The 27934-nt window shown below is 48.4% G+C and overlaps 1 protein-coding gene across 2 annotated transcripts; it reads right to left on the bottom strand.

The window, feature by feature from the left end:
• Positions 1-1830: 1830 nt before the first annotated feature.
• Positions 1831-27639, bottom strand: DYNLRB1 (dynein light chain roadblock-type 1). Of its 2 annotated transcripts, XM_003831823.6 has the most exons (4): positions 26016-27639; positions 16132-16207; positions 8003-8170; positions 1831-2209 (listed from the first exon to the last, which is right to left on the bottom strand). In XM_003831823.6, exons 1-4 carry the CDS (start codon positions 26016-26018, stop codon positions 2166-2168), a joined length of 291 nt encoding a protein of 96 aa, XP_003831871.1. In that variant the 5' UTR covers positions 26019-27639; the 3' UTR covers positions 1831-2165. The 2 variants fall into 2 exon arrangements, with proteins under 2 accessions (XP_003831871.1, XP_008955449.1); XM_008957201.5 differs by lacking the exon at positions 1831-2209 and having other exon boundaries at positions 5387-8170; positions 26016-26152.
• Between the last annotated feature and the right edge of the window lie 295 nt (positions 27640-27934).

The raw sequence follows: 27934 nt of genomic DNA, 5'->3' as shown, positions 1-27934 counted from the left end.
CACCCAGGCTGCAGCGCAGTGGTGGACGCATAGCTCGCTGCAGCATCAACCTCAGGCAATCCTCCCACCTCAGCTTCCCCAGCAGCTGGGACTACAGGTGCGTGCCACCACGCCCAGCTAATTTTCATATTTTTGGTGGAGACAAGGTTTTGCCATGTCGCCCAGGCTGTTCTTGAACTCCTGGGCTCAAGCAATCCTTCTGCCCTGGCCTCCCAAAGTGCTGGGATTACAGGCAGGAGCCACCGCACCCAGCCAGATTTTTACATCTTGAGTCCAAGGAATTATGCTTGCCTTGCTGCATTACAAACTCCTGATGTACATGGTGGGCTCCTGATGTACAAAATCCTGGTGCTCAAGGGACTGGGAGGTGGAGCATCTTTATTTTCATAAGAAACTTTCCCCAAGACTTTGATGGAATGCTTTTAGGATGGGGAACTTTAAGGCAAACAAGAGGCAGTAGTAGGGGGACTAAGGGAAGGTGGAAGGGACAGGCCCTCAGCCCTATTCTGAACCCTTGCTTTGGAGCCAGAACGCCTCCTCCCTCCAGGGACAGACCCCCGATCGCCGTCCTAGAAACCTGACCTCTCCTCCTCCGACCTCCTTCCCCATTATCCTTCTTGGAGAAATTCAAGCAGAAGGACGGAGGAGCCTCAGACTTGGATCCCAGCTTCCGAGAACACAAGGGTGATGCTGCTGGCCACACCCCACGTTCGTCTGCAGCATGGAACCTAGCAGAGAATCACCACGTGGGGTCTGCAGTCACCCACTCTCAGGGGGCGCTTCCTAGGTCCGCAGGGACAGGGGAAACCAGAGTGTTTCTCAGACAACCAACGTTACTTGAAGATTCAGGGAAAACTATTTGAGAGGGTTATTTTTATATTAAGATAATCACGAATATATTATAGAGTGGAAAATGCCTATTATCTTTCATTAAAGTAGCTTTTGAAGAAATTTTGCCACGCTCTTATAAACTACACCCCTCAACTCCCAAGAGTATGTATTTCACTCCTCCGATAGCATTGCGGAAGCCTCACTGGAAAATCTGGGCAAGTATGATTGCTAGATGGAAGAACTCACAGACAGTGGTGACTTCTGGGGCAGGGAGGACAAGGACGGGGATTTCCAGGCTCACACTACACGGTGCCGAGTCTTTTTCCTGTGTAACAGGAAACAAAAGATAAAAAGAAAAACCCTAATAAAATTAAATACATGTGGTTTCAGAGGGAAAAAAACAAGAGTGTGGCTGGATGAGGGGTGGGTGGGAATCTGAGTGCAGGTGAATTCCAAGTCTGCGGGGCAGATGTTTGCCCAGGACAGGCTCACTTGGGTGAACGGGGGCCCTCCAGGATTTCTGGGGCAGATAGTGTGGGAAGAGCAAGGCTATTTGAGTCTGAGACCTGTGTCCTGGCTGTGAGGGCGTAGGTAAGCCATTCTAAACCCAAGTCCCCATGTCTGAGGTGGCCCTAACACTCTGTCTACAGATGGTACCGTGAGGTGAGAGCTACTGTATGTTACACGCCAGGTGCATTCCGGGTCCTCAGTAAGTACCACTCTCTTCCCCAGTGCAGCATAGTAGAAAAAATCTTTCAACACTGGCAGCAGTGGGAAACAGTAAAAGAAGGACTAGGGCCAAGAGGCCCAGAAACCAGAGCACCAATTATACACCAAGCTACACTAAGTATGGCCACAGGCACAAGAAGCAGCAGGCCTCTCGGACGCCATGAACATCATCTCCCCCAGGGCTGGAGGAGGCAACCGGGCCTCCGATGTGTGATTACACAGGAAGAGTGAGGCCTTTTCAACCTAGTGTTTAAAGACACAACAGACGGGTAAGCATTTTGGTTATTTTTAGTTAAAGAAAAACAGCTTTCTCCAAGGGCGACAAAGTGAACTGAAGGTCAGAAGGAAGCTGGGTGCGGGCTTCTTGCAAGCTCTTGCTCCAAAACCTGGAAGTGAGGAGAGGGCCCTCCGGAGCTCTGGGGAAGGTTGGTGCACACAGGGGTTCCGTTGGTGGGGGAGGAAAAGCCGCCAGCCCACACACGGTCACTGGATTGGTCTGAGTGGGTTCCAAGCGACTGCCATGTGCTAGTCCACTGACATGATTGACATTAACATTCTTGGGGGGCATTAAATTAAGGAATGACACAGGGAGTCAAGAGAGTGGCTTATTCGGTTGGATTCTGAATCACAATCAGGAAATAGTCTTTATCTGCAAAAGAGAAAAATGAAAAAAAATCACTAAATGTAAAATGAGAGAAAAACACCCAAGAAAGCAAATAAACCATTAAATCACTAACCATAAAATGAGGAAGGGGAGAAAGCAACAAAAAGCATCAACGTTCAGCATCTCCAAATGCTGGGAAAACGGAAGATAAACCTTTAAGATTCCTGCAGGGGCTCCTGCAAGAGGGGCCTCCCCATACCGGGCAGCGGGCACTCTACAGTGTGTCGTCTCTTCTAATCCTCCCCACGACAGTGGCAGCAGGTAGGCAGGATTCTCACCCCTGTTTTCCAGGTGGGGGGACTCCAGTTCAAAGAGCTCCAATGAATTGCCTAAGGCCATGGTTCTCAAGCTAGCGGGCATCCCAACCACCTGGAGGGCTCCACGCCCAGAACCATCATTTAGTGGGGCTGGGGCAAAGCCCAAGAGTTTGCATTTCTCTAACAAGTTCCCAGGTGATGCTGATGTTGTAGGCTGTGGGAGGACCACTGGCTTAAGGTTACCCAGCTACTTAGTGTCAAAGATGGAATTCCGACATACTTCACTGGACTTGGGTAATGTCATTTTCTTTTTTTTCTCTCTCTTTTTTTCCCCTCTGCGAGACAGAGTCTTGCTCTGTCACCCAGGCTGAGTGCAGTGGTGCGATCATGACTCGCTGCAGCCTTGACCTCCTGGGCTCAGGTGATCCTCCCGCCTCAGCCTCCCATATAGCTGGGACTACAGGCACACCCCACCAAACCTGGGTAAATTTTTAAAAAGTTTTTTGTAGAAGGTCAGGCGTGGTGGCTCACGTAGCACTTTGGGAGGCCAAGGTGGGCAGATCACTTGAGGTCAGGAATTCAAGACCAGCCTGGCCAACATGGTGAAACCCCATCTCTACTAAAAATACAAAAATTAGCCAGGCTTGGTGGCAGGTGCCTGTAATCCCAGCTACTTGGGAGGCTGAGGCAGGAGATCTGCCTGAACTTGGGAGGCAGAAGTTGCAGATCGCCTCACTGCACTCCAGCCTGGGTGATAAAGTGAGACTCCATTAAAAAAAAAAAAGTTTTGTACAGATGGGGTCTCACTATGTTGCCCAAGCTGGTTGCAAACTCCTGGGCTCAAGTGATCCTCCTGTCTCAGCCTCCCAAAGTGTTGGGATTATAGGTGTGAGCAACCACACCCAGCCAGTTAATGTCAATTTCTGTCACAAACTCAATTTGTTGGCTTTCCAGAACCTTCTGAATAAGAAAATTTCAAAATGGGACAAAGCAGCCTGGATTCCAGCTCCAGGGATCTGGCCCTGTAAGGAGGAATGTCCACCATTAAATCACAGCAAGTCCAAGTCCTTGGAGGTGAGCCTGAGTGCCTCTCGTTTTACTGAAGAGGTAACTGGAGAAGTGGTATTGTTGGATTTAGGGCTTGATAATTTGGAATAAAAGACACTGATGTTACTGATTGTGCCTATTTTTATCAGTGGCTTGTTAATTATTTGTTTTCATTAGTGATTTTTATATATGCAGATTTACCCACTTAATCAAACTGCAAACATTGATCAAGGCTTCTTTGTGTCCGGGTCTGGGCCACCCACTTCTCACACGGCACCTCAGTGAATCCTCGAGTCACTCTGAGAACACGGAGCCTCAGAGAGTTAAAGGGCTTGCCCAATCCAGGGTAAATCCACAGGTGGAGTGGGGACAGGGACCTGGGTTTGACCCCATACTCTGAACTGCCCTGGTCTGCTGCCCCCTGCTGAGCATGAGCGAAATGGCAGGACCTCAGCCAAGTCACTTTGTGGCTGTTCAGAGCCAAGCCTAAAGCTTGGTTCTTCCCACAAAGATGGGCTGTTGCAACAGGGAAGAAACAGAAATGAAATGACTAACAGTTTCATGGCTAACCAATCTGCATACATAAAAATCACTAATGAAAACAGAAATAATTAACAAGCCACTGATAAAAATAGGCACAATCGGTAATATCAGTGTCTTTTATTCCAAATTATCAAGCCCTAAATCCAATAATACCACTTCAAGTGCTTTGTGAGAGGTAGTGTGTGTTGAAGGTTGTGTAGGCTGAGTTAGTTACCTCAGCTTTAATATTAGTGAAGTTAATAAGTGAAAACTAGAAGTCTGTTTTTTTTGTTTTGTTTTTTGAGACTGGGTCTCGCTGTTGCCCAGGCTGGAGTGCAGTGGCGTGATCATGGCTCACTGCAGCCTCAACTGCCCAGGCTCAAGCGATCCTCCTGCCTCAGCCTCCCGAGTAGCTGGGAATACTGGTGCCACCATGTCCGGCTAACAAAAGTTTGTGTTAAAATGTCTTGGCCGGGCATGGTGGCTCACGCATATAATCCCAGCACTTTGGGAGGCTCAGGTGGGAGAATCGCTTGAGCCTAGGAGTTTGAGACCAGCCTGGGCAACATAGTGAAACCCTGTCTCTACCAAAAAAAAAAAAAAAAAAAAAAAAAAAAAAATGCTGGGTGTGGCGACACATGCCTGTGGTCCCAGCAGTATACTAGGGAGGCTGAGGCTGCAGAGAGCCATGATCGTACCACTGTACTCCAGCCTGGGCAACAGAGCTAGACCCTGTCTCAAAAAAAAAAAAAAAAAAGCCTGTTCACGTGGGCGGTTCTGGGCCAGGGTGGGGTGAATGTGGCACACATGTGGAGAGCCACACTGTCTGGAACACCTGCTGCTGTCTGCAGCCTGGGAAGCAGTACCTCAGCTGGATGGGGTCAGGTCAGGCAGGTGGGAAGGCATGGATCTCCCTCCCGGGCCAGGCTGCTCCAGGCTGCCCATGATGTGTAGGGTGCTAACTACAGTCTCAAACGGGCACTTCCAGCAGCAGCCAGGCCTGCTCTACGCCCGTGGCCACCCCTGGGTCCTGTGTTCTGTAGCCATCCTGAGGCAATTCAGCGCCAGGGCCTCCTAGGCTCTGCGTGGTGGCTCCTGACCACAGGAGTTCTGGCACCAAAACCCAATTATTTTTTCTTGGCCACGTAAAAGTGGGTATGTCAAAGTGTCAAATCACTGGTTTTCATCCTAAAACTATGCCCCACAGACATCCCTGACCCCATCCCCACTGCTGACCCCACTTCTGACCCATATCAGTGGGGTGTCAGCAGTGGAGGGAGGTTTACAGAGTCATTCATTTATTTAATCAATGGATATTTGCTAGATGCTTACTATGTGCTTACAAGCCCCTGCCCTCATAGAACTTACTCTCAAGTGGAGTAGATGGCCTTAAAAATGCAGGTAAGCATTTGGTGACGAGGAAGGACTGAGTGGCAGCAGTGAGGCTGAGCCAAAGAAGCATGCTCTGTAAGACAAGCTCAGCGCGCCACCGTCCTCCAGCACAGCGCCGCGTGTGTGTGGGAGAGAGACAGTGTGACTTGAGAGCACGGGCGCCCCCTGCAGTGCTGCCAAGGTGAGGGACTGGCCACCTCATCCTCCTCCACTGACAAGGTTGTGGGATCTCCAGGCCTGTGAACCCCAAGGAGAACCCCCTACTTGGGAGCTGCCCATTCTGGACTCAAGCACCAACCACAGTCATGGGCTCTGAATGCCTGTGGGTCTTCAGGGCCAAATTGGAGACGCCGCCGCTGCCAAGTTGAGACCTGAATGGCCAGGAGCTTTCAGACGACACTGTCCTTCCAGAGGAGACATTCTCAGGAGCTTTATGCCAAGGGACACTGTCTGTGGAGAATTTGTCTGATTTGGAGACCAAGTAATTTGCTCCCTTCCCCCATACCCTGAACTCCCAGTGGGCCACTGGGGAGCACAAGGTCTGCTGTGCACAGGGTGAGTAGGGGGATTGTTCCCAGCCCAACCTTTTTTTTTTTTTTTTTTTTTTTTTTGAGACAGAGTCTCGCTCTGTTTCCCAGGCTGGAGTGCAGTGGCGCGATCTCAGCTCACTGCAAGCTCCGCCTCCTGGGTTCAAGTGATTCTCCTGCCTCAGCGTCCCAAGTACCTGGGATTACAGGTGTGCGCCACCATGCCCAGCTAATTTTTTTATTTTTAGTAGAGACGGGGTTTCACCATGTTGGTCAGGCTGGTCTTGAACTCCTGACCTTGTGATCCGCCTGCCTTGGCCTCCCAAAGTGCTGGGATTACAGGCGTGAGTCACTGCGCCCCATCCCAGCCCGACTTTTGGGGAGTGAAGCTTTGTCCTCTGCAGCCACACAACATGACATCCTGGGAGGAACTGCAGTTTAAATCTGATTCCAAGGCTTTTTCCCCCAACCCAGGTCAACACACTCAACCAGGCAGGGTGGCTCAGGACATCAGCACAGCACAGTCCCCTACTCGACACTTTACAGATGTGGATTTGCAGGTGTTCTGCAACTTGCCCAGGGTCATGCTTGTGGGAAGCAAAGCTGGGAAAACAGATTCTGTGCCTCCTGCAGTCTTTTCTCCCCGATGGATCAGGCATTACACACAGAAGCGTGATTTTGGAATAAAAGACTCTGGAGTTATTCTTATGTTCTTCTCTGTGACTGAACTGCTCTGTCCCCACCCCTCTAGGGAGTGTCCCAGGGAGCCTGTGGGCTGCTGTGACTGGCTCTATAGTTCTTTCCTGCCCATCCTTCCAGGCCTGGTGACAGAACCTATGCTGGTCTGCTGCAGGGAGTGGCTGACCTCCCATCAAATTACCTCAGAACTCTGTGGCCAGCCTCCTTGCCCTCTGTGTTGCCAGTCCAGAGCATTCAGTGTCCCCAGACCCCCCACTGCCTTCCTTTATCCAGGTCCTAATCATAATCCTATCACCTCCTGCCCTAAAAACCTCTGCTTGCAAGATCAAGTCCATGCAACTGAGTTAGGTGTTTGTGGCCCCTTCTAAACTGGACCAAAGCCTCACCTCCCACTCCTCCCCACTCACATCCTGATGCCCTAGATAAGCGGCACTGCAGCGGGAGTGCACCATCACGCACACACGTGACGCACGCACACTCAACTATGTGGCTCAGCCAAGAAAAAGCAGAGTGAGAAAAAAGTAATAATGCAAAGACGGCCCTGGAGGCTCTGCCTGCCACCCCAGTCCATGAGTGAGAGCGAGGGGGCCGGGCAGGAGATGTGGCTCTGTTGCTCGCTCCTGTGCTCCCATCCTTGTGGGCTCCTCCCAGAATGAGCATCTCCTCACCCTGAGAATGATCCTAAGGACTAAACACAGGCCTTGGTTGCACCACACAGCCCCCAAATGCAAGGCAAGCACCTCGCATAAAGGAAACACAGCAATCTGCTCCCGTGCGGCAGGAAAAGCTGGCTGCAAGGGGCCTAAAGACAGGCCTGGCCTTTACAAGTGGGCAGAGAACATGTTTTCAAGGATAAAATGATACAGTACTTTTGCTTTACATTTTGGAGAAGAATCACTGAATATTCTTCCAAACGTGGCTTTCCGCCCCTCCGCCTTGCTCACACTGCTTCCTGGTGCCCTTAAGATTCAGCTCCAGTGTCCCCTCTTCTGGGAAGCTTTTGCAGACAGCCCCAGACAGGCCTGGCCACACCCTCCTCTATGTCCCAAATGCCTTTGAGTTTTCTCCTATCAAGGAAGGGGAGACACACATGATGCTCACGTGTCTGTCTATCTCAGGAGACTGGGGTTACCCTCTGGGGCCGGTCCCTGGGAGGATCTGCTATGGGACACCAGCTGGAGGCTGGCTAGGCAGTGAGGCAACAACCCAATTCCTTCAACTCCTCGGGCCCTGCTTGGATCCTCTGGAGACACCACTGTGCCAGGACTCCTGATGAGCCACAGAGAATGTGCCATGAGGTCTGTTCCTACATGGGGAGGTAGAAGACCCCTTACCTGGTGCAACCATAATTTCATTTTTCTTGGAGCGAATTCGAAGGAAGGTGAGATCGTTCTGGGGGTCGATGTCACGCACGGTGCTCCGTGCCTTCAGGATGAAGCTGTGCATGAGGCTGGCATACTGGGTGGTGGTGGGGTTGTCCATGGTGCTCTTGATGGGAATGCCTGAGGGGAGAGCAGACGGAGACTGAGAGGATGTGGAGCCCCTTCTGCCGAGCTCCCACCCACACCCCTAATTGGGGAGAACTGGAATAGCAGTTCTCAGTCAATGCCACCATCCGCAGAGGGCTTGCTATGTGACAGGCATGGTGCTGAGCACCCGAAGCATGCCAGTGCCATGCCCTAGAACTACTCTGTGGGTGGCAACACCATCTCATTTGCCCATGAGGCAACAGGAGCTCTGAGTGATGAGGCGACCTGTCTGTAGTCACACAGTGGGGCCAGGATTCACATGCAGGCCTGCTGGCTCACTCCTGGGTTCCTTTCCCAGGGCTGATTGGTTCCCAGCAGTAAAAGGAGAGACTAGCTCTGATTCATGCAGGGACACAGATTTAAAAAACTAACAAAATCAGGTTTTTATTTTTTTGTCCAAAAAAGGAGAGACTCATTCATAGTGCTTAGAATTGAAACCAGGAAGCGCTTTTACAAATTTCTTTTTTTTTGAGACGGAGTCTTGCTCTGTTGCCCAGGCTGGAGTGCAGTGGCTCACTGCAACCTCCGCCTCCCGGGTTCAAGTGATTCTCCTGCCTCAGTTTCCCAAGTATCTGGGATTACAGGCGCGTGCCACAGCACCCAGCTAGCTAATTTTTGTATTTTTAGTAGAGACAAGGTTTCACCATGTTTGCCAGGCTGGTCTTGAACTCCTGACCTCAGGTGATCTGCCCACCTCGGCCTCCCAAAGTGCTGGGATTACAGGCGTGAGTCATCGCACCCTGCCTTACAAACTTCTTTTATTTATTTTATTTTTTGAGATGGAGTCTTGCTGTGTCGCCCAGGCTGGAGTGCAATGGCGCAACCTCGGCTCACTGCAACCTCCGCCTTCCAGGTTCAAGTGATTCTCCTGCCTCAGCCTCCTATGTAGCTGGAACTACAGACGCGCACCACCACACCTGGCTGATTTTTGTATTTTTAGAAGAGACGGGGTTTCACCATACTGGCCAGGCTAGTCTTGAACTCCTGACCTCATGATCCACCCGCCTTGGCCTTCCAAAGTGCTGGGATTACAGGCGTGAGCCACCGCGCCCGGCCACAAACTTCTAAACACTAAAAAGTAGAAGAGAAAAAGTCAGCTTGTGCTGGGACATAACCATCATGATTTCCACCCAAGGGAGGCTTGGGTAGCAGCTATAAACACACTGTCCACATGGCCGTGCCAAGTTAAAGCATGTTTCTATGTTTGTACAACAGGCACAGAAACATAGAACATGTTGACCCTTTGTAAACAGCACTGCTATCTCTTTCAAAGAGCCCACTAGGTGAGCGGTCCACAGACCTCCCCAGCCCCTACTGTTGGCTACTTAGGGGCTGGGTTTGTTACCAGTATAATTAACTGGGCAGTGAACATCACCGTATACCAAGCCTTTTGTTTGGGGACTGTTTCCTTGAGATGAACCATTAAGTGGACTTATTCACTGGACGGTGCCTACTGTCACAGAGGTGAGGCATGCGGCTCACACTGAGCCACCGCAGGTCATGATTGGGCCAGCAGGTGCCTGTGAATTGCCTGTGACATATGAGCAGAAGACTCCATCCATGGGACCCCAAGAGCCCGCCAGCTGACAGGCACTTGAGGAATGTGGCACAAGTAGCTCCTCACATAGAAGTGGCCAGCTTTGGGGCCCAGGACCCTGCTCATCCTGCCCACAGCTGCTCAGTCTAGGGATCGGCCAAAGGCAGTTATCAGGCCGACTGGCTGAGTGGTAAAGAAACTGGCTCAATCTTGTCATCCTAGGGCACCAGGAATGTGAGGGTGGGCAGAAGAGGACACGGTGGCAAAAGAAGCAGGTGAGTCACAGAGGCTTTTTGAGCCAAGTCAAGTCAGGAGAATAGGTTGCAGTCATCACTTGTCTGTAAGGGACAAGATGACCAGATCACCAGGGCTGCTGCTGGCTCCTGGATGGCCACAATGTGCATGGCAGGGCCCCGCAAAGCCTTGCTCTACAGTTGAAGCTTCCTGAGGATGGCAGTAATGAATGCGTCCATTATAATCTAACCACGATGGGGCGGCGATGGGGTAGGAGCCACCACGACTCTTTCTGCCCACCCTTGCATTCCTGGGGGCCTAAGAAAACAAGATTGGGCCAGTTTCTTGCCACCCAGCAAGTCAGTCTGATGAATGCCTTTAGTCGTGTCCTAGGCTGGGCAGCTATGGACCAGATTAATAGGGTCCTGGGCTCCAAATTGACCTAGGCTTACACCCAGCTCTGCCCTTCACAGCTATGCAGCCTTGGGCAAGTGATGAAACCTCCTGAGCTTCCACTGCCTTATCTGTTAAATAATATCTGTGCTTCGAAGTGCTGCTGGGCGGGCTGAATACTGCTTAATTCATTTAAGAATGTTTAGCAAGAGTACACTTAATAAATGTTAATAAACACCACTCACACAGTAAATGCCATTTCCATTAATCTGAAGGGATGTGACTATTGCTTAAACCCGCAAGGGCCTTGCTAAAACACAGCCCACCCACCGAGGGCCAGGACCAGAGCCCAGGTAGAGCCCTGGGTTGGCTGTTCTTGCTACCTGGCCGGGAACCCGCCCCTTAGCTCACCTTTGGGCCCCAATGGTAAGAGGCCCACAGTCCCAAGGCTTGGCATGGTTTGGGTGATCAGAACCCCTAACCTCTTTTTACACACCACGAAGCCACCTTCTCACAGATCCCTCTGCCTGGAACTTTCTTTCCTTCCCCTATTCACTCATGATTTCCACTTTGGTCCCTGAGGTCTCCATCTTCGGGTGACACTTCCCATCCCCACTGGCACCATCCCAGCACCACGCAGTTTTTCCAGGTTGACACTGCACCATTACAAAGTGATCATTATTCCATCTCCCACCACAATGTAAGCTCCCCAAGGGCTTGAGCAAGTCTGATTTGCTCACTAGTGTCCCTAGAGAGACAGCATTAAGCTTTTATTGCTATTGGTAAGTGAGTGGTCAAAGGGTCTACTTTTACTAGTTTGGACAGATATTGGCATGAGGAGTCTGATCACATCCATATAAGCGGGAGCTGTGTAAAACAGACAAGAAACTAAACATCTACTGGCTCACTCCAAAAACAAAAGAAAACGTGGAAGTACAGGGCCAAGGACCAAAACCGGGAAGAAATTAAAACAAGGACAAAGGTTAATTCCAGATTCACTGGATGCTGGAGCTGGAGAAGACCTGAGACGGCCTAGTTATTAGGCCACCTGCTCCCTGCCTCTGTCTTCACAAATGAACACTGTGTAGCCTGCAGAAGTAGCTGGTTATCTGGGAGGCACAATTTCTAACTTGGGGCTCTGATCTACTGGGATACACCCCCAGGCCCTTCCACCACACCCAGTCCCTTCAAGTGATAAAAAACATCTAAAAAATTCAACAGATACTTTAATCAAACACCAACTCTGGGCCAACACCATCCTAAGTACTACAGATAGCAGTGAACACAAGAGACCAATCTTTGCCTTCATGAGACTTACACATTTAAGCCTTTTATTCTGCCTGTGTGGGTAGCAGCAGAGGATGGCAGGGGGTCTGGAGAAGTATAAATGGAATGAAACTTCCCTTGCGTTTTCGGTAAAGCTGCTTAAACTCAGACTTTTATTATGAAACACCATTTGAATCTAGCCAAGGCAGAGATGTCAAAAGGCAGTGGCAGATGGCTCGAAAGTATTGGGACTTGGGTATGTCATAGGTTCAGGGGCAGGAGCAGGAGCAACCACTCTGGGCTGGGGTGATCAGTGAGGGTGTCCTGAAGAAAGAGGCAGCTGAGCTGAATGTTGGGGATGGGTAGGAAAACCCTAGATAAGATCATAGGCATCCCAATACAATTATCCTCAAATAATCATCTTTAATGGAAGCTTCCAGAGGGCTTAAAGGCCCCATGGATCAGTGGGAAGTGTGACCAACTCAGATTCTGTGTTCTGACCACGTTCATTCACAGCTGGGTGACCTTGGGCGGTTCCCCACACCTCTCTCAGCTTTGGGTTTCTCATCTGCAAACTGGGCAAACCCTTGCCTCGCAGGGTCACTGTGTGAGATGTAAACGAGACACTGATGTGGGGGCCCTGAGAATGGGACGCAAGTTAAAGACACACACACACTAACTGAGACATTCATAGGCATTTCATGCCAGGCACTATTCTAAAAGCTTCCCCTAGAGGAAGGCAGAATTATGACCCACATTTTACAAATGAGAAAACTTAACAGAGAAAGTGGCTTATGCCCAAAACCACATAGCTGATAAGTTAAGTAGGGCCCAGATTCAAAGCCAGGTGGGCTCATTCTGCATTCCACGTTCTCAGCTATGGTGCGATCAGCCCCATGAGTATACAAAAAAGCAGCACTCACTAGTATCCAAAAGGTAAGCAGCTAGGGCTTCCCAGTGAAAAGGCTTGGCTTTAGGGGCAGTTTTAAGGCAAGAATGAGGGCCTCTCCTTTGTGAGTTCATGTGGAAGCCTGGGGGTCACAGCTGGGGCTGTTGGCCCCTGGGGTTGTCTCCTTGGAGTCAAAATGTCCAGTCCCAGAAGACAGTTTCTCTCTTAGTGACAAAAGTCTTTCAGGTCTTAGAGCAAGAAGTGCCCAAAAGAGATTCCCTGGACCATCGCAGGACTTGAGGCAGTTGAGGGCTGAAGCGGGGAAAGGAGTTGCCTCAGGCCACCCAACTGATCAGGGGCAGCCCTGAGCAGGGGGCCTGCTCCTGCCTCCACAGTGTCCCAAGGGCTGCCAGCCTCCTGTAAATGAAATGACCACATGGTTTAATCAGAACTAGACAGGGCTGGGGAGCACGTTCTGTCTAGCTCTGTGCTTGCCAGGGCTCTGCTGACTTGGAAATCAACATTTTTTTTTTTTTTGAGACCGAGTTTCATTCTTGTCGTCCAGGCTGGAGTGCAGTGGTGTGATCTCGGCTCATTGCAACCTCTGCCTCCTTGGTTCAAGCGATTCTCCTGCCTCAGCCTCCCGAATAGCTGGGATTACAGGTGCCCGCCACCACGCCAGGCTAATTTTTGTATTTTTAGTAGAGACAAGGTTTCACCATGTTGGCCAGGCTGGTCTCGAACTCCTGACCTCAGGTGATACGCCCGCCTCGGCCTCCCAAAGGGCTGAGATTACAGGCGTGAGCCACCACGCCCGGCTGGAAATCAACATTCTATCCAAGGACACAGCACCTCCACTTTGTTGCCCTTGATGGCTTTCATTCTGCTTAAGTAGGAATTGCTGAGAACTCTGCTTCTCCAAAACAAGGCCTAGACTGAAGACACACATAAGAGGCTCTCTAAGAGCACTGAACAAATTAGAGCCCACTGAATACACTGGGCTAGAGAATTTGGGGGGCCCCGCAACCGGGCATGGCCTGACCTCTTGGGATGTCCAAGTGTGTCTGTAAAGGTGGCCGCAATAATGTCTACCCTACGAGGCAGCCAAGAAACACATAAACAAACCGTGCCTGGCAGCACACCAGACATGTGACAGACACAGGCACTGCTGTACCACTTCCACCCACAGGGCTGCTGGTAAATCCTGGCCTGTGGGAGCAGCCCCTGGGCTGGGCACTGAAGGGCCTACACACTTCATTGTTACTTTTTGTTTTTTTTTTTTTTTTAAAGAGACAAGGTCTTGCTCTGTGCTGGAGTGCAATCAAAGCTTTGAGCAAGAAGCCTTGAAGCAAACTGCAGCCTTGAACTCCCGGGCTCAAGGAATCCTCCTGTCTTAGCATCCTGAGTAGCTAAGACTACAGGCGTGTGCCGCCACACCTGCCTAATTTTTCTTTTTTTTTTGTGGAGTTCGGGGTCTCACTACATTGCCCAGGCTCGTCTTGAACCCCTTGGCTCAAGCAATCGTCCTGCCATGGCCTCCCAAAGTGCTGAGAACAGGTGTGAGCAACCATGCACCACGCCCAGCCATTATAACAATTATTAATCTACTGATTATGGCATCTAACATGCTTGCAAAAATTTCAGGTTTTTTCCTTTGGGATTATTTCCTCTCAACACAGTCCTCAGGAATTACCAAATCAAAGGGGCTGATGGCAACACCCACTGTGGTTGGTTCATTTAACGTTCACTGACCTGACTCTGCAGCCTGTGGTGAATGACACGGGAACAGAGGTGAGTCAGGCATGGTCCTGGTCTTCCTTCACTGGTCACGCTGCTCTATCAGCAGCAGTGTCTCAGTGGACTCCTCTCCTCCCAGTCTCACATAAACTGGTTTATGTTATTTTTGTAAACTCCAGTAGGGTAGTTTTTAAATTGGCCAAACCCCTTCCCAAATTAAAACCAATGTAGAAACATGAACTGATGGTTCTTAGTGTGTGTGCTCTGACTGAAGTGGAGGACAGGAACCCCAGCCTCTACCTCTACTCCCAGGGTAGCACAGGACCCCTGGGTTTAAGGACCACAGCCCTGAAAACATGATCTGAGGCAGTCTCTCCAAAGGAAGGCCTTCGGAAGGAGACAGAACTGCTGTGAATCTTAGGCCTGTGGCTCTCACTGCAGCCTCTTCTGATTAGAATCTATCCCCTAAAGCAGAATTTTCTAAACCTGTCTGATCATAAGAATCTCCTGGGGTGCTTCGTAAACACACAGATTCCTCAGGTCTTGCTTTGGCTCTAATAAATTAGACTTTTTGGTGCAGAGGCCTGGAAAGCTATGTTTAACAGGACCCCCGGGTGATTTCAAAGAATGAATACGTGTGGGAAACACTGTGGCCTAGAGGCATGAAGCATGTGGATGCTCCCAACCCAACAGGGGAACCCAATCAGGTAAATCAGAGTTTGTATGAACAAATGCCTCACAGCTCAAAACAGATGGTGACAATACTGTACTACATGCTTTACGCTGTTCATTCTTAGTTACTCTTCAACTTATGAGGTAGATATAAGTATTATCCCCATTTACAGGCTTAAGCAACTTGGCCAAGGTCACAAAGCTAGTCAGGAGATGAGGCAGAATTCAAACTCACAACTGCTGGATTCCAGAGTCCCTGTCCTTACTGCTGCCTGGAGCGCGAGGGCCTGGGGGCCATTCTGGTTCTTTACAGCCTGGCGCGGGAGAAAGCACCCAAGTGCACTCAGACGGGCTTGGATTTAAATCTCGACTGTGTGATGGTAGGCAGATCAATTACATTTCTAGACTCAGTTTTCTCCATTGCAAAATGCAGACGACAGGCCTGCTTAAAGACTATAAGAAAGAGTATGTGGAGCACCAGCCAGAATCCTGGCACAGAGCGGGTATGTGATAAATGCTAGCTCCCTTCCTGTCCAGTGCAGTCTGGGAAAGTTAGTATCTGTACCCTTCTACCTACACAGATACCACTCAGAAAGGGTTGTCGGGGTGGAGGGGAGCTGCAGGCACAGAGGAGTTAACTAGAGAACTATCCAGCCAATAAAGCAGAATCAACACAAATGGGGATGTAATATCCACTTAATGGATTTACTAAAAAGTAGAAACAACAAAATTGGGCTAATGAACATTGTCGTGGCACTTAATTTGTTTATGTAAACCATGAAGCAATATTTTAAAAAGCTCAAGTGTAAACAGATGCCCAAGGGTAACAACTATGATTATGATCCTCTGGAACTGTGCCGGACGAGGCTGAGTAAGCATGGAAGACTGAAGTGTGATCTGTCAGGGCGGTGGGATTGAGCAGATTTTCCCTTTGTGAGGACGCTGGAGGTGGCTGGTCTGAATGCAGTTTACAACTAATTGCTCACAACCAGTTACCGATTTCTTTGTCCCTTCTCCACTCCCGCTGCTTCACCTGACTAGCCTTAATGAAAAAAAAAAAAAAAGAACACTGGAGGTGTTAAAAATTAAAAAGGCCTAAAATTAGATCAGGTTCATGAAGGGCTTAGTGAACAGCAAGTGCTATGCTGTGTTATGGCTGCTTCTGGGCCTGCCTGGGTGCGGGTCATGGCGGGAGGGAGGGCGTACCTTCTGTGTTCACGACGATGATTCCCTGCACTCCCTTCTGGCTCTGCAGTCGCTTCAGTGTCTCCTCCACCTCTGCCTGCCAGAAAACAAGACCAAGGTTAGGAGAGAGGCCGATAGGCAGGATTAACTTCCTCATACCCCAGGCAGATGAATCATACGTTTGTCTTCCAACAACAAACAAGTAATACTCAGGCACCTGGCACACCCTCAAAGTTCCCCAGGCTGATCTGACGTGCTCCTCCGGCCACCACCAGTGCCCAGAGCATCCGCTCACACCCCCACGCAGGACAGGGCTGCTCCTGGCGCTCTGCCCACCAGGCACTATTATCCCACCCTCCTCAGCTGTTGGGGAGCAGAATATAAACACCATTCCCATGTATATACATGTCCATGACTCACATATTTGGCATAGCTGGGGGATGGGACTCTGTTGATTTAAGAAAACTCAGAGAGTAGTATCTAACAGGAAGACAACACTTTGTCATTTGTGGCCCAAACAGCACATGAGGATAGACTCAGTGACTGCGGCAGGCATCTGAGATAGTGTGACGCACAGCACTCAGCTGTAAGAAGTGTGCCTTGGGAAGGGGCTCATTAATCTTGATTACCCAGAAACTGCTCTGGTGGGCTACTCTTGCATATGGCATCTGTAAGTGGAGGGGCAGTCGCAGTTTGGGTCCTCATTCTGCCATGCCAGGCCTCCTGCCACTCCTGCCCTACCCCTCCCTCCACTCTGCAGCTCCGTGGCACACCTCCCTCTCTCTACATCTTTTTATCCCACAAGGCCTCTTCTCTGCTGAAATCCAACAAACTCCTCTTGACCATCTAAGACATCATCTCCTCCGCGAAGCCTTTACTGATCCCCCAGTTGATGGAGTCTGCCTACGTGTGACTCCCCAGATCCCTGGGTGTGCCTCTCTGGGACACGCATTAGGTACTATGTCTATTTCTTAAGAGACTCTAAAAAGGTCTGTGGAGTGGAAGTGTGATAAACACCGCTTAACTGAACTAGGCTTAATTCTTCCTGTGGATGGAAACTAGCCCTGAGGTATACCTGTTCTCAGGCGGCCCCTTCCAGACTGGTCTAGAATCCAGTCAGAAGCCCCTCAAAGGCTGAGAGTTGTTAGAAACAGAGGCTCCATTCACCAAAAGAAATGGGGAGGGGGGGATCCTCAACACTGGGTGGAGACAGCACAATGAATTCTTGTTTTTCTGGAAGGCACAAGGCTGACAATCCAGTCACTGCCACCCACTCCCCTGTGACAGAATACTCTCGAACACTGGAGGGAAGGGTAAATAAGCTCCTCCTATAAAGTGGCAAATGGGGCCGGTGCGGCGGCTCATGCCTGTAATCCCAGCACTTTGGGAGGCCGAGATGGGCGGATCATGAGGTCAGGAGATAGAAACCATTCTGGCTAACACGGTGAAACTCCGTCTCTCCTGAAAATACAAAAAAAATTAGCCGGGCGTAGTGGCGGGCGCCTGTAGTCCCAGCCACTGGGGAGGCTGAGGCAGAAGAATGGCGTGAACCCGCGGGGCGGAGCTTGCAGTAAACCGAGATCGCACCACTGCACTCCAGCATGGGTGACTGGGACTCCATTTCCAAAAAAAAAAACAAAAAAAAAAGTGGAAAATGGACTTATGCCTCTAAGATCTGGAGCCTGGGTACAATGACAGGGCTCTGTGGACGTGAGAGTACAATGCAGTGGGTCATGCGTGTATGAGATCGAATGTCAGTCAACACACTCACTGAGCTCCTACTGTATGCCAACGGCTATTCTGAAGGGGAGGAGTGGGGCACAATAGTGGTCACTGCTGGACAGTACTCACTGGACAGTACTCAGTCTACCCTGCTCGCCCTCCTGGAAATTCATCATGGACCAAAGTACAGTGACATTTGCAATAGCAGAATGCAGAAAGAACTAAAAATGCCTAACAATTAGGGAAAAGGCCAAGTAGATTATGGAACATCCACTAACAGGAATACACATATTAACCATGGTGATTAGACCATGTTATACCATCACAAAAGGTGTGTGCTATAATGTTAAGTGAAAACAGCAAAATGCAAAAATAAAGTGCTTTGGTGACTGCAATCACATGAAAACAAGGTTACAGGAGATTATGAAAAAAGAGCCACATTAAGGGCAAGGAATTATAGAAAGGTTTTATTTTCTTTTTTTCAAAACACCCTTTTTCATTCTACTGTATTGTTTCTATTTAAAAACATTTTAACCCCCCATCTATGCATCCAAAAGAAGTCTATGATACAGGGGCCACAAGGCTCTGATACACTCAATGTTGTCAGAATAAGATGTAAGAATAACTTGGATGACAATTTAGGACAGCTCAATCTGCAATCAACCCGGAAAGAAAGGGGAAAGAAAGTGAAAACCGAGATGTCAGAATCTAAATCCAAAACAGCCCCCAGAGATTGGAGAATGGGGCTGAAATGAAAAAGATGAAATTTCTTAAGACTGCTATTCATTTAGTAACTACATGGCAACCTTCCATGTGCCAGACATTGTTCTAGGCCTGTGATGATGCAGTGAACAAAATATAACAAAAATCCCATGTCACGAAACTGACATTTGTGGGAAAGGACATTAAATAAGCAAAAAGAAGTAAAACATAAATGTCAGCTACAGCAGGGAAACCGGACCTGGAATGCAGGGGTGATGGGAATGTGAAATACATCATCAGAGAAGGCTCACCAAGGCGATAGTGAGTAGACATCTGAAGGAAATGAGGGAGTTAGCCATGCCGGTTTCTGGGGAGTGTTCCAGACAGCACCAAGAGCAAGCACAAAAGCCCTGGGGTGGGCAAGCGTCCGGTATGTTCAGGGGGAAAAGCAAAGGGGCCACTGTGGCTGAAGGGCAGGGAGCAGGGGAGGGACAGCAGCTGGGATCCGGGACCAGACCACAGACGGCCTGGCAGATCAAGTGTTGAACTTGGTTTTCACTGGGCGTGATTCATGGAGCCACTGTCAAGTTTTGAGGTAAAGAGTGACAAGACCTGATGCTTCCAAAGGACGGCTCTGGCTGCTGTGGGGAGAAGGGACAGCAGGGGGCGAACACAGCCTGCGGAAGCCTCCTACCCCTGCCCTGCCAGGTGCTGCTCTCGGTCTGAAGGAAACAAGCTTCCCTCCTTCACTCACTGCTTGATGTAACTACCTCCCAACCCTTTGGACTCAGCTCCAGAGCCCGCAGGAGGCTTCTCTGACATCAGCCCCTCTACTGGGCACCGAGGCCCCCAGCCTTCGCAGCACTGACCACAATGCAGTGCAACTGTTTAGGTCACATTCGTCTCCTCCTCCAGACGCAAGGCACCCTGCAAACAGGAAACCAGACCAGACTTTATAGCCCCAGTACCTCACATAGGATAGGCTCAATAAATACTGAAGGAACAAATAAAAAGCATTTCTGCAACTATGTTTCACGAAATCAACCTTTTTAAGTACAGGAGGGGGACATGGCCTCACAGTCCACAGTGTGAAAAAGAGCTAAGGTTTAGGTGATCTGAAACTCAATGAGAACCAGACACTAAGATCTGGCTGTTTAAAAGTAAACATGGGCTGGGCACAGTGGCTCATGCCTGTAATCCCAGCACTTTGGGGGACCAAAGCAGGTAGACTGCTTGAGCCCAGGAGTTTGAGACCAGCCTGGGCAACATGGTGAAGCTTCGTCTCTACAAAAGATAAAAAAAATTAACCATGCGTGGTGTCGTGTGCCTGTAGTCCCAGCTAGTTGGGAGGCTGAGGTGAAAGGATTGCTTGAGCCCAGGAGGTCGAGGCTGCAGTGAGCCATGATCGCGCCATTGCACTCCAGCCTGGACAACAGAGTGTAAGACTCATCAAAAAAAAGAAAAAGAAAAAAAGAAAAAGAAAAAAGAAAGAAAGAAAAAAGAAAAGTAAACACACATCTCACACATCTATCAGGAATGGGAGGACACATAGGTATAATTTCCCTACTCAGCACCTACTATGGGTCATATATTGCTTTCAGACACATGCTCTCTTCTGAAACTCCCATTCATGGGTTAGTATGATCTCCATGTTAGTGATGGGGAAACAGGTTTGGAAAGGAGAAGGGTTTTGCCCAAGAACACATTGCAGGTCAACAGAAGAGCTGAATATACTGGTGACCACAACTGAGGAGGTCCCTGCCCTCAGGGAGCTCACATTCTGGTGAAAGAGACTTAAACAAGTGAACAAGATTCTTGCAGGATACAGGGACTAGGCTGTGGGGCAAGGGATGCTACTCTGGCTAATGTGGTCAGGAACACCTGAGGAGATGTAATCTTTTTTTTTTTGAGATAGGGTTTCACTCTGTCACCCAGGCGTGCCATGGTTCGATCATGGCTCACTGCAGCCTTGACCTCCCAGGCTCAAGTGATCCTCCCACTTCAGCCTCCCGAACACGTGGGACTACTGATGTGTACTGCCAAACCCAGCTAATTTTTTGTAGAGATGGGGTTTCGACATGTTGCCCAGGCTGGTCTTGAACTCCTGGGCTCAAGTGATCTACTGCCTTGGCCTCCCAAACTGTTGGGACTACAGGCGTGAGCCACCATTCTCGGCCATAAGTATGTCATCTTTAAGCCAAGAATCAAATGATGAGAAAGAAATGCACTCTGGGCAATGGGATGATGGAGACAAGGCTCCCCAATTCTCTAGTTCCCAGATGCACATTCCTGACACATGGAAAAACAAGCAACAATAAAGATCCAGGAGGATCCATTGGCTCAGCATAGGAGGGATGACCACTGGAAGCAAATGACTGACAAAGAACTATGACCAATTTGACCACTAAACATAAAACTTAACTTCTGTATAAGAATAACTAATCTAACAGGATAGAAAAGTATTTGCATCAAATATAACAGACAAAATAAAAAAAAAAACACAAAATGACTAAGAACAATAGCAAGTCTCTAGTAGGTAGTGCACAAAAGAATACTAGTAGAAAATATGCCTACGAGAAATTACAATCACATCAAACTATGGTCATCATTCCTCACAAACAAATGAAAAATTCAGCTGGGCGTGGTGCTCACACCTGTAATCTCAGCACTTTGGGAAACTGAGGTGGGTGAATCACTTGAGGTCAGGAGTTTGAGACCAGCCTGGCCAACATGGGGAAACCCTGTCTCTACTAAAAATACAAAAATTAGCCGTCATGGTGGCATGGGCCTGTAATCCCAGCTACTCAGGAGGCTGAGGCAGGAAAATTGCTTGAACCTGGGAGGCAGAGTTTGTAGTGAGCTGAGATCGTGCCCTCCAGCCTGGGCAACAGAGTGAGATTCCATTTCAAAAAAAAGAGACAGAAATGAAAAATTATAGCAATGCTGAGGTTTATTTTTAAATGCTGGCATTGTTATTACAAAACTGGCAGGTGCAAGGGCAATACAATCTTGACAAAGCTACAGGACAATATATTGCAAGAACCATAAAAGCACTGGTTCTTCCGCCTCAGAAATTATTTTCCTAAGAATTTTATCCTGAGGAAATAATCTAATAAGTAAGTTAAAATGAAACAAAACCAGATATTCACAGAAGCATCATCACAGCACTATTTCTACTAATTAAGAAATGGAAGCAGCCAGGTATGGTGGCTCATGCCTGTAATCCTGGCACTTTGGGAGGCTGAGGCAGGCGGATCACCTGAGGTCAGGAGTTTGAGACCAGCCTGGCCAACATGGCGAAACCCTGTTTCTACTAAAAAATACAAAAATTAGCTGGGCGTCATGGTGCACACCTGTTAATCCCAGCTACTCAGGAGGCTGAGGCAGGAAAATCACTTGAACCTGGGAGGCAGAGGTTGCAGTGAGCTGAGATTGAGCCACTGAACTCCAGTCTGGGCAACAGAGTGAGACTCCATCTCTAAAACAAACAAACCAAAAAGAAATGGGAGCAACCCAAATGTACACAGGTAAGATATTTGGCCAATTATGGTACAACTATTTCACCGAGTATTATGTAGTCACTAAGTAGTTAATCACAAAGCTGATATGACAACAAGGTTAAATGTTTTTGGATATTAAAACAACAAAAAAAGAAAAAAATCCCCCCAAAACTCAGCATGCATTATCTTGGAAAATATGCATATGTGAACAAAAGAGGAAGGAGAACATACAAAGATGAAAATAGTTATGTGGCACAGTGAAACTGGACGAGGAGAATTATATGTGATTATTTTTTAATTTTAATTTTATTTATTTATTTTGAGACAGAGTCTTGCTCTGTTGCCCAGGCTGGAGTGCACTGGCCTGGTCTCGGATCACTGCAACCCCCGCCTCCCGGGTTCAAGCGATTCTAGTGCCTCAGCCTCCTGAGCAGCTGGAATTACAGATGCACGGCTTCCGGCTACTTTTCGTATTTTTAGTAGAGACAGAGTTTCACCATGTTGCCCAGGCTGGTCTCCAACTCCTGACCTCAAGTGATCTGCCCACCTTGGCCTCCCAACGTGCTGGGATTGTATGCGTCAGCCATTGTGTCCGGCCAATTATAGATGATTTTTATATCATTATTCTAAAGGTCAGTTTCCACCTAAAATGTAAAATATGCAAGCCAAAAGTGCCACTTGTAGAAATCTATCCTACATAACCACTAGCATGAATGCAAAAAAGACAAGAACAGTTACTGCAGCAGTGTCTGGAATAAAAAAACTATACACCACCTAAATGTACATATGGGACTAGGATACAATACAGACCTTAAAAAGAATGAAGTGGACCTGCATATAATAACACAGAAAAATGTGTGATATTTTTAAGTGAACAGAACAAGTTGCAGAATAAGATATATACATATATATCTTAAAGTCAACTTCTGTTTTCTCTTATTTTTTTCTCACCCAGGGTGGAGTGCAGTGGTGCAATCACGGCTCACTGTAGCCTTGACCTCCTGGGCTCAGGCGATCTCTCCACTTCAGCCTTAAAGTAAACTTAACATATATAAATATATATATATTCCAGTTTCATCTAATAAACAGCTTATACATAAATGTGCTTATGCACCAAACACATCTGGAAGGAAACACACCCAACTGCCAACAGAAGTTACCACGGGGTAGTAAGATGGGGACCACATAAACTTTCTATATTATATCCTCTGGTACTGCTTCAAATTGTTAACATGCATGGTGGTTTACGCCCATAATCCCAGCACTTTTGGAGGCGGAGGTGGGCGGATCACCTGAGGTCATGAGTTTGAGACCAGCCTGGTCAACATGGTGAAACCCTGTCTCTACTAAAAATAGAAAAAAAACCCTGTCTCTACCAAAAATAGAAAAATTAGCCAGGCATGGTGACATGCTCCTGTAGTCCCAGCTACTCCGGAGGCTGAGGCAGGAGAATCACTCAAACCCGGGAGGCAGAGGTTGCAGTGAGCTCAGATCACACCACTGCACTCCAGCCTGGGCGAAAGGGCAAGACTCTGTTTCAAAAGAAAAAAAAAAAAAGTTAAACTAGGCATCTAAATTTGTATTGCTTTTATGAGTATAACCACGGAGTAGCATAATACAGGTTCTAGTAAGCTACAGTTTAAGTAAGAAAAAGGGGGGCCATTTAAGTGCTTGTATAGATGTATAAGAAACTAACAGCTGGGTGTGGTGGCTCACGCCTGTAATCCTAACACTTTGGGAGGCCAACGTGGGTGAATCACTTGAGCCCAGGAGTTCAAGACCAGCCTGGGCAACACGGCAAAACCCCAACTCTACAAAAAAAATACAAAAAAATTAGCAGGGTGTGGTGGTGTGCACCAGTAGTCCCAGATACTTGGGGAATTAAGGCAGGAGGATCACTTGAGCCCAGGAGGGTCAAGGTTGCAAGAAAAAAAAAAAAGAAACTGACAATGGTTGTTTCTAAAGGAGGAGAGACTGAGACTGGGGGTTAGGAGAGTGGGAATTTTATTTTTCACTTAGATCCTTTTACATCATTTATTTTTTTACTGTGTGCAAGTATTACCTGTAAACAATCCTAAAATTCGTATGGAACCACAAAAGACTCAGAAAAGCCAAAAGAAGCCTGGACGAAAAGAACAAAGCTTGAGGTATCACACTACCTGATTTCAAAATATACCAGAAAGGTATAGTAACCAAAAGAGCATGGTATTGGTATAAAACACAGACCAATGGAACAGAATAGAGGACCCAGAAATAAATCCACTTATTTACGGCCAACTGATTTTCGACAAAGGCATCGAAAAAACAAAACAAAACAAAACAAAAACAACAACAAAAACGAAAAAAAAAACCTACCATAAATCAGCAATACCACTACTGGGTATTTATTCAAAGGAACGGAAATTAGTACATCAAAGGCATCCCTACATCCTCATGTTCATATTGCAGCACTATTCATAATAGCTAAATTATGGAATTAGCGTCCATCAATAGGTAAATGGATAAAGAAAATGTGGGCCAGGCGTGGTGGCTCACGCCTGTAATCCCAGCACTTTGGGAGGCTGAGGCGAGCAGACCACGAGGTCAGGAGATCGAGACCACCGTGTTGAGGCGGACTAACACGGTGAAACCCCGTCTCTACTAAAAATACAAAAAATTAGCTGGGCGTGGTGGTGGGCGCCTGTAGTCCCAGCTACTCGGGAGGCTGAGGCGGGAGAATCACTTGAACCTGGGAGGCGGAGGTGGCAGTGAACTAAGATGGTGCCACTGCACTCCAGCCTGAGCGACAGAGAGACACTCCATCTCAAAAAAAAAAAAAAAAAAGAATGTTTAAGGTGATGGATATTCTATAATAAATATAGCCTGATTTGATCATTACACATCATATGCATGTATCAAAATATTACATGTATATCTACAACATAAATGTGTACAACTATTATATATCAATTTTTTTTACAGCTTAAGAAGTGATGTGAAAAATGAAGTTATACATATTTGAAGCATTATTACATGTTTGTAATGATGTGGAGATATTGTGGTGTAATAATGAAAAACACAGAACCCACAATTGCACATTCAATAGGGGCTAAACTGTATAAACCAAAAACAAGCAAAAAAGACTAGAAGTCATATGACTACTGTAAGTGGTTGCCTCTAGGTGATGACACGGTTTCTTTTTTCAATTTTTTTATTACAAGCTCTAGATTTCTAAATAATATTTTTGAAAAAGTAATATGTTCACATGGCTTAAAATTTAAAACTTTTTCAAATTTTGCCCAAGCTGTGAGGATTACAAACACAAAACCTGTAATGGCGTTGAGAACCCACAACTGCAGCAAGCAAGGTAGAAAGCAAGCTTTGGGATCCCCAAGAGCAGACCCCGCCCGTTCCTGACTCTGGCACCCAGTCCCAGCGGCTAGAAAGAACCACGCCGACAGAGTGGCGGCCGTCAAGCTTCTAGGGTTCAAATCCATCTCCACTATTTTCTGGGGCAAAGCACTTGGCTTCTCGGGGCGCTGAATAACAGATATGTATAACAAAATGGGACTAAAGATTGTATCTACCTCACAGAGCTGGGAGGAGGCGGAGGAAATACAAGATACATAAAGTGCTTGGCAGAGCCTGCCACAAACTGAGCTCCCGGGAAACGTTGGCAAGGTTGCCATCGCGCACCAAGGCCCCAAAACTCTAGGCTGCAGGGCCGCCGCCCACCCCTCGCCCATCATCTCTTCCTGGCCGAGGCTGGGCTCCTGCTTCCGGTCAAGGGGCAGCGGGATCCGGCGGCCCCGCCTCGGTCAGGCTCTAGAGGCCTCCGCCGCCGGGTTCCACCCTCAAGTCGGCTGGGGCCCGGGCCCGGCCACGCCCAGCCACCACCGATTCCCTGTCCGGAGCTCTGAGATCCCCTCATCCTCGGAAGACTGAAAGCCTGGCGTGGGGTGGTGGGCGGCCGCCAGCCACAAGACCCCGGCGCACGCTCACCATTTCCGACCGATCCGGTAGCCCCGCGTAGCGAACACTTAGCCCAGTCCTGTGCCTTTCTGCGCCTGCGCAAAGGTTTCTGTCAAAACGGACAGCTCTAGCTGCCTATCAGGAGCCAGCGTGAGGCGGGGGCGGGCGAGCCGATCTTGGCTCCGCCAGGATTCTTGGAAAATCTGCTTTCCACTGTGGCAAAGCGAAAAGCTAAGGAGTAGTGCGCTAAGCTGTGGAAAATTCCCAACTCTAGCCGTGCAGAAAAGATGCTGGTTCTGGCTGGACGCGGTGGCTTACGCCTGTAATTCCAGCACTTTGGGAGGCCGAGTCGGAAGGATTGCTTGAGCCCAAGAGTTCGAGATCAGCCTGGGCAACATGGAGAGACCCCTTCTCTACTAAAAAATAAACAAAATTAGCCGGGCGTGGTGGCGCGCTCGTGTAGTTCCAGCTACTCCAGAGGCTGAGGTAGGAGGATCGCCTGACCAGGAGTTCGAGGCTGCAGTGAGCCGAGATTGCGCCACTGCACTCCAGCCTGGGCGACAGAGCAAGAGACCCTGACTAAAACAAAACAAAACAAAAACCATGCTGGTTCTCGGTATCGGAAGAGGCTTTCAGTGCTGGTTCTCGGTATCGGAAGAGGCTTTCAGCTCTCAATGGAGGTCTAAGCTGGTTCTGGAGTCCCTGAGTGGAGCGTGGTGGGAGGGTATGAAGGCAAGTGGGACGGTTGCTGAGACCCGCTTTGCGCCCAGACTGAGGCAGAGAGAGGCCCAGGGCCAAAATGCGCTTCGGGATCGGGCAGGCCTGGGGTGGGGCTGGAGTCCGGTACCTCTGGAGTCTCCGGGTAAGATGCCGTGCAAGCTCGGAGATGAATTGGTTAGGGCTGGCCTGGGAATCTTTAGAATCCGAGCTCAGCCCCGCCTCGCGTTACCTAGCAGAAGGCACTTCACATCTGTGTGTTCTGTCTTGTTCTCACCTCTGAAAGGGGGACTCTTCCCAGAGCCCTGTGTTGTCCTGTTCCCGCAGGCCGCAAACGTTTCTGGGTCCTCTAGGAGTAAATAACTTCTGTTAAAACATGCTGCCGTTTAGTGAACCCTGTGCCACATTACTGTGCTGAACACGCACATAACGTTATCTCCGGTAGCTTCAGGGAAGTATCGGTAACCTCGATACTTTATAAATGCTGTTTCTCCCAGGCACTGTAGCTTGCTGGATTCAACGATGATCTAACTCCAAAGTTTCATTCCACAGTAGCTGCTCTTCAGTGAGGAAGGATTTGGTTCTCCTTCCAGGAGTGTCTGCATGTTAAGAGGATTGACTTTACTGCGAAGAAACCTAGCAGACACCACCGTAACCAGATCAAAGTTAGTATTACTGGCAAGGGGAGATATTGATGCCGTGTGCCCCGATAAAAATGCGTTAAGGGCACATCACCTCCGAGTCATTTTCCACAAAAACTCCCAGCCTTAAACCATGAGAAAACTTCACTAAATCCAGTGTGAGGGATGTTCTACAAGATACCTGTACCCCGCCCCCGCCCCCCAAAATCTCAAAGTCATGAAAGCAAGGAATGAATGCGGAACTGTCACAGATTAGAGGAGTAAGGAGAAAGAAAAATAACATGGGTGGGAAAATTGGTGAAATCTGAGTAAGGGCTGTAGTTTAGTGTTATTTTTACCAGTGTTAATTTATTAGTTTTGGTAATTCTAGTATGGTTATGTGGGATCATAACATTGGAGAAAGCTGGGTGAAGACTGTGCAGGAACTCTTAACCATTTTTGCAACAGCTCTGTAAATGTAAAATTATTTCAAAATAAATTTTTAAAAGGACTGGATCCAAAGGAATTTCTATTGAATGCTGGAAACATTAGGAAAGCATTTAGCAAGGGGAAGAAGTGCTGCAGAGACTGGACCCTAAAACATCCTGGAAG

The sequence above is a fragment of the Pan paniscus genome, chromosome 21 (genome assembly GCF_029289425.2).
Source record: "Pan paniscus chromosome 21, NHGRI_mPanPan1-v2.0_pri, whole genome shotgun sequence".
NCBI lineage: Eukaryota > Metazoa > Chordata > Mammalia > Primates > Hominidae > Pan > Pan paniscus.
Note: the sequence above shows the minus strand (reverse complement) of the source record. Positions and strands in the feature narration are given on the sequence as shown.

What these genes read in the sequence shown, in the direction of transcription:
- DYNLRB1 (XM_008957201.5), bottom strand. An exon ending in CATCGTCGTGAACACAGAAG is followed by an intron (nt 8,171 to 16,131) that starts GTACGCCCTCCC and finishes CTCTCCCCTCAG; the next exon opens with GCATTCCCATCAAGAGCACC.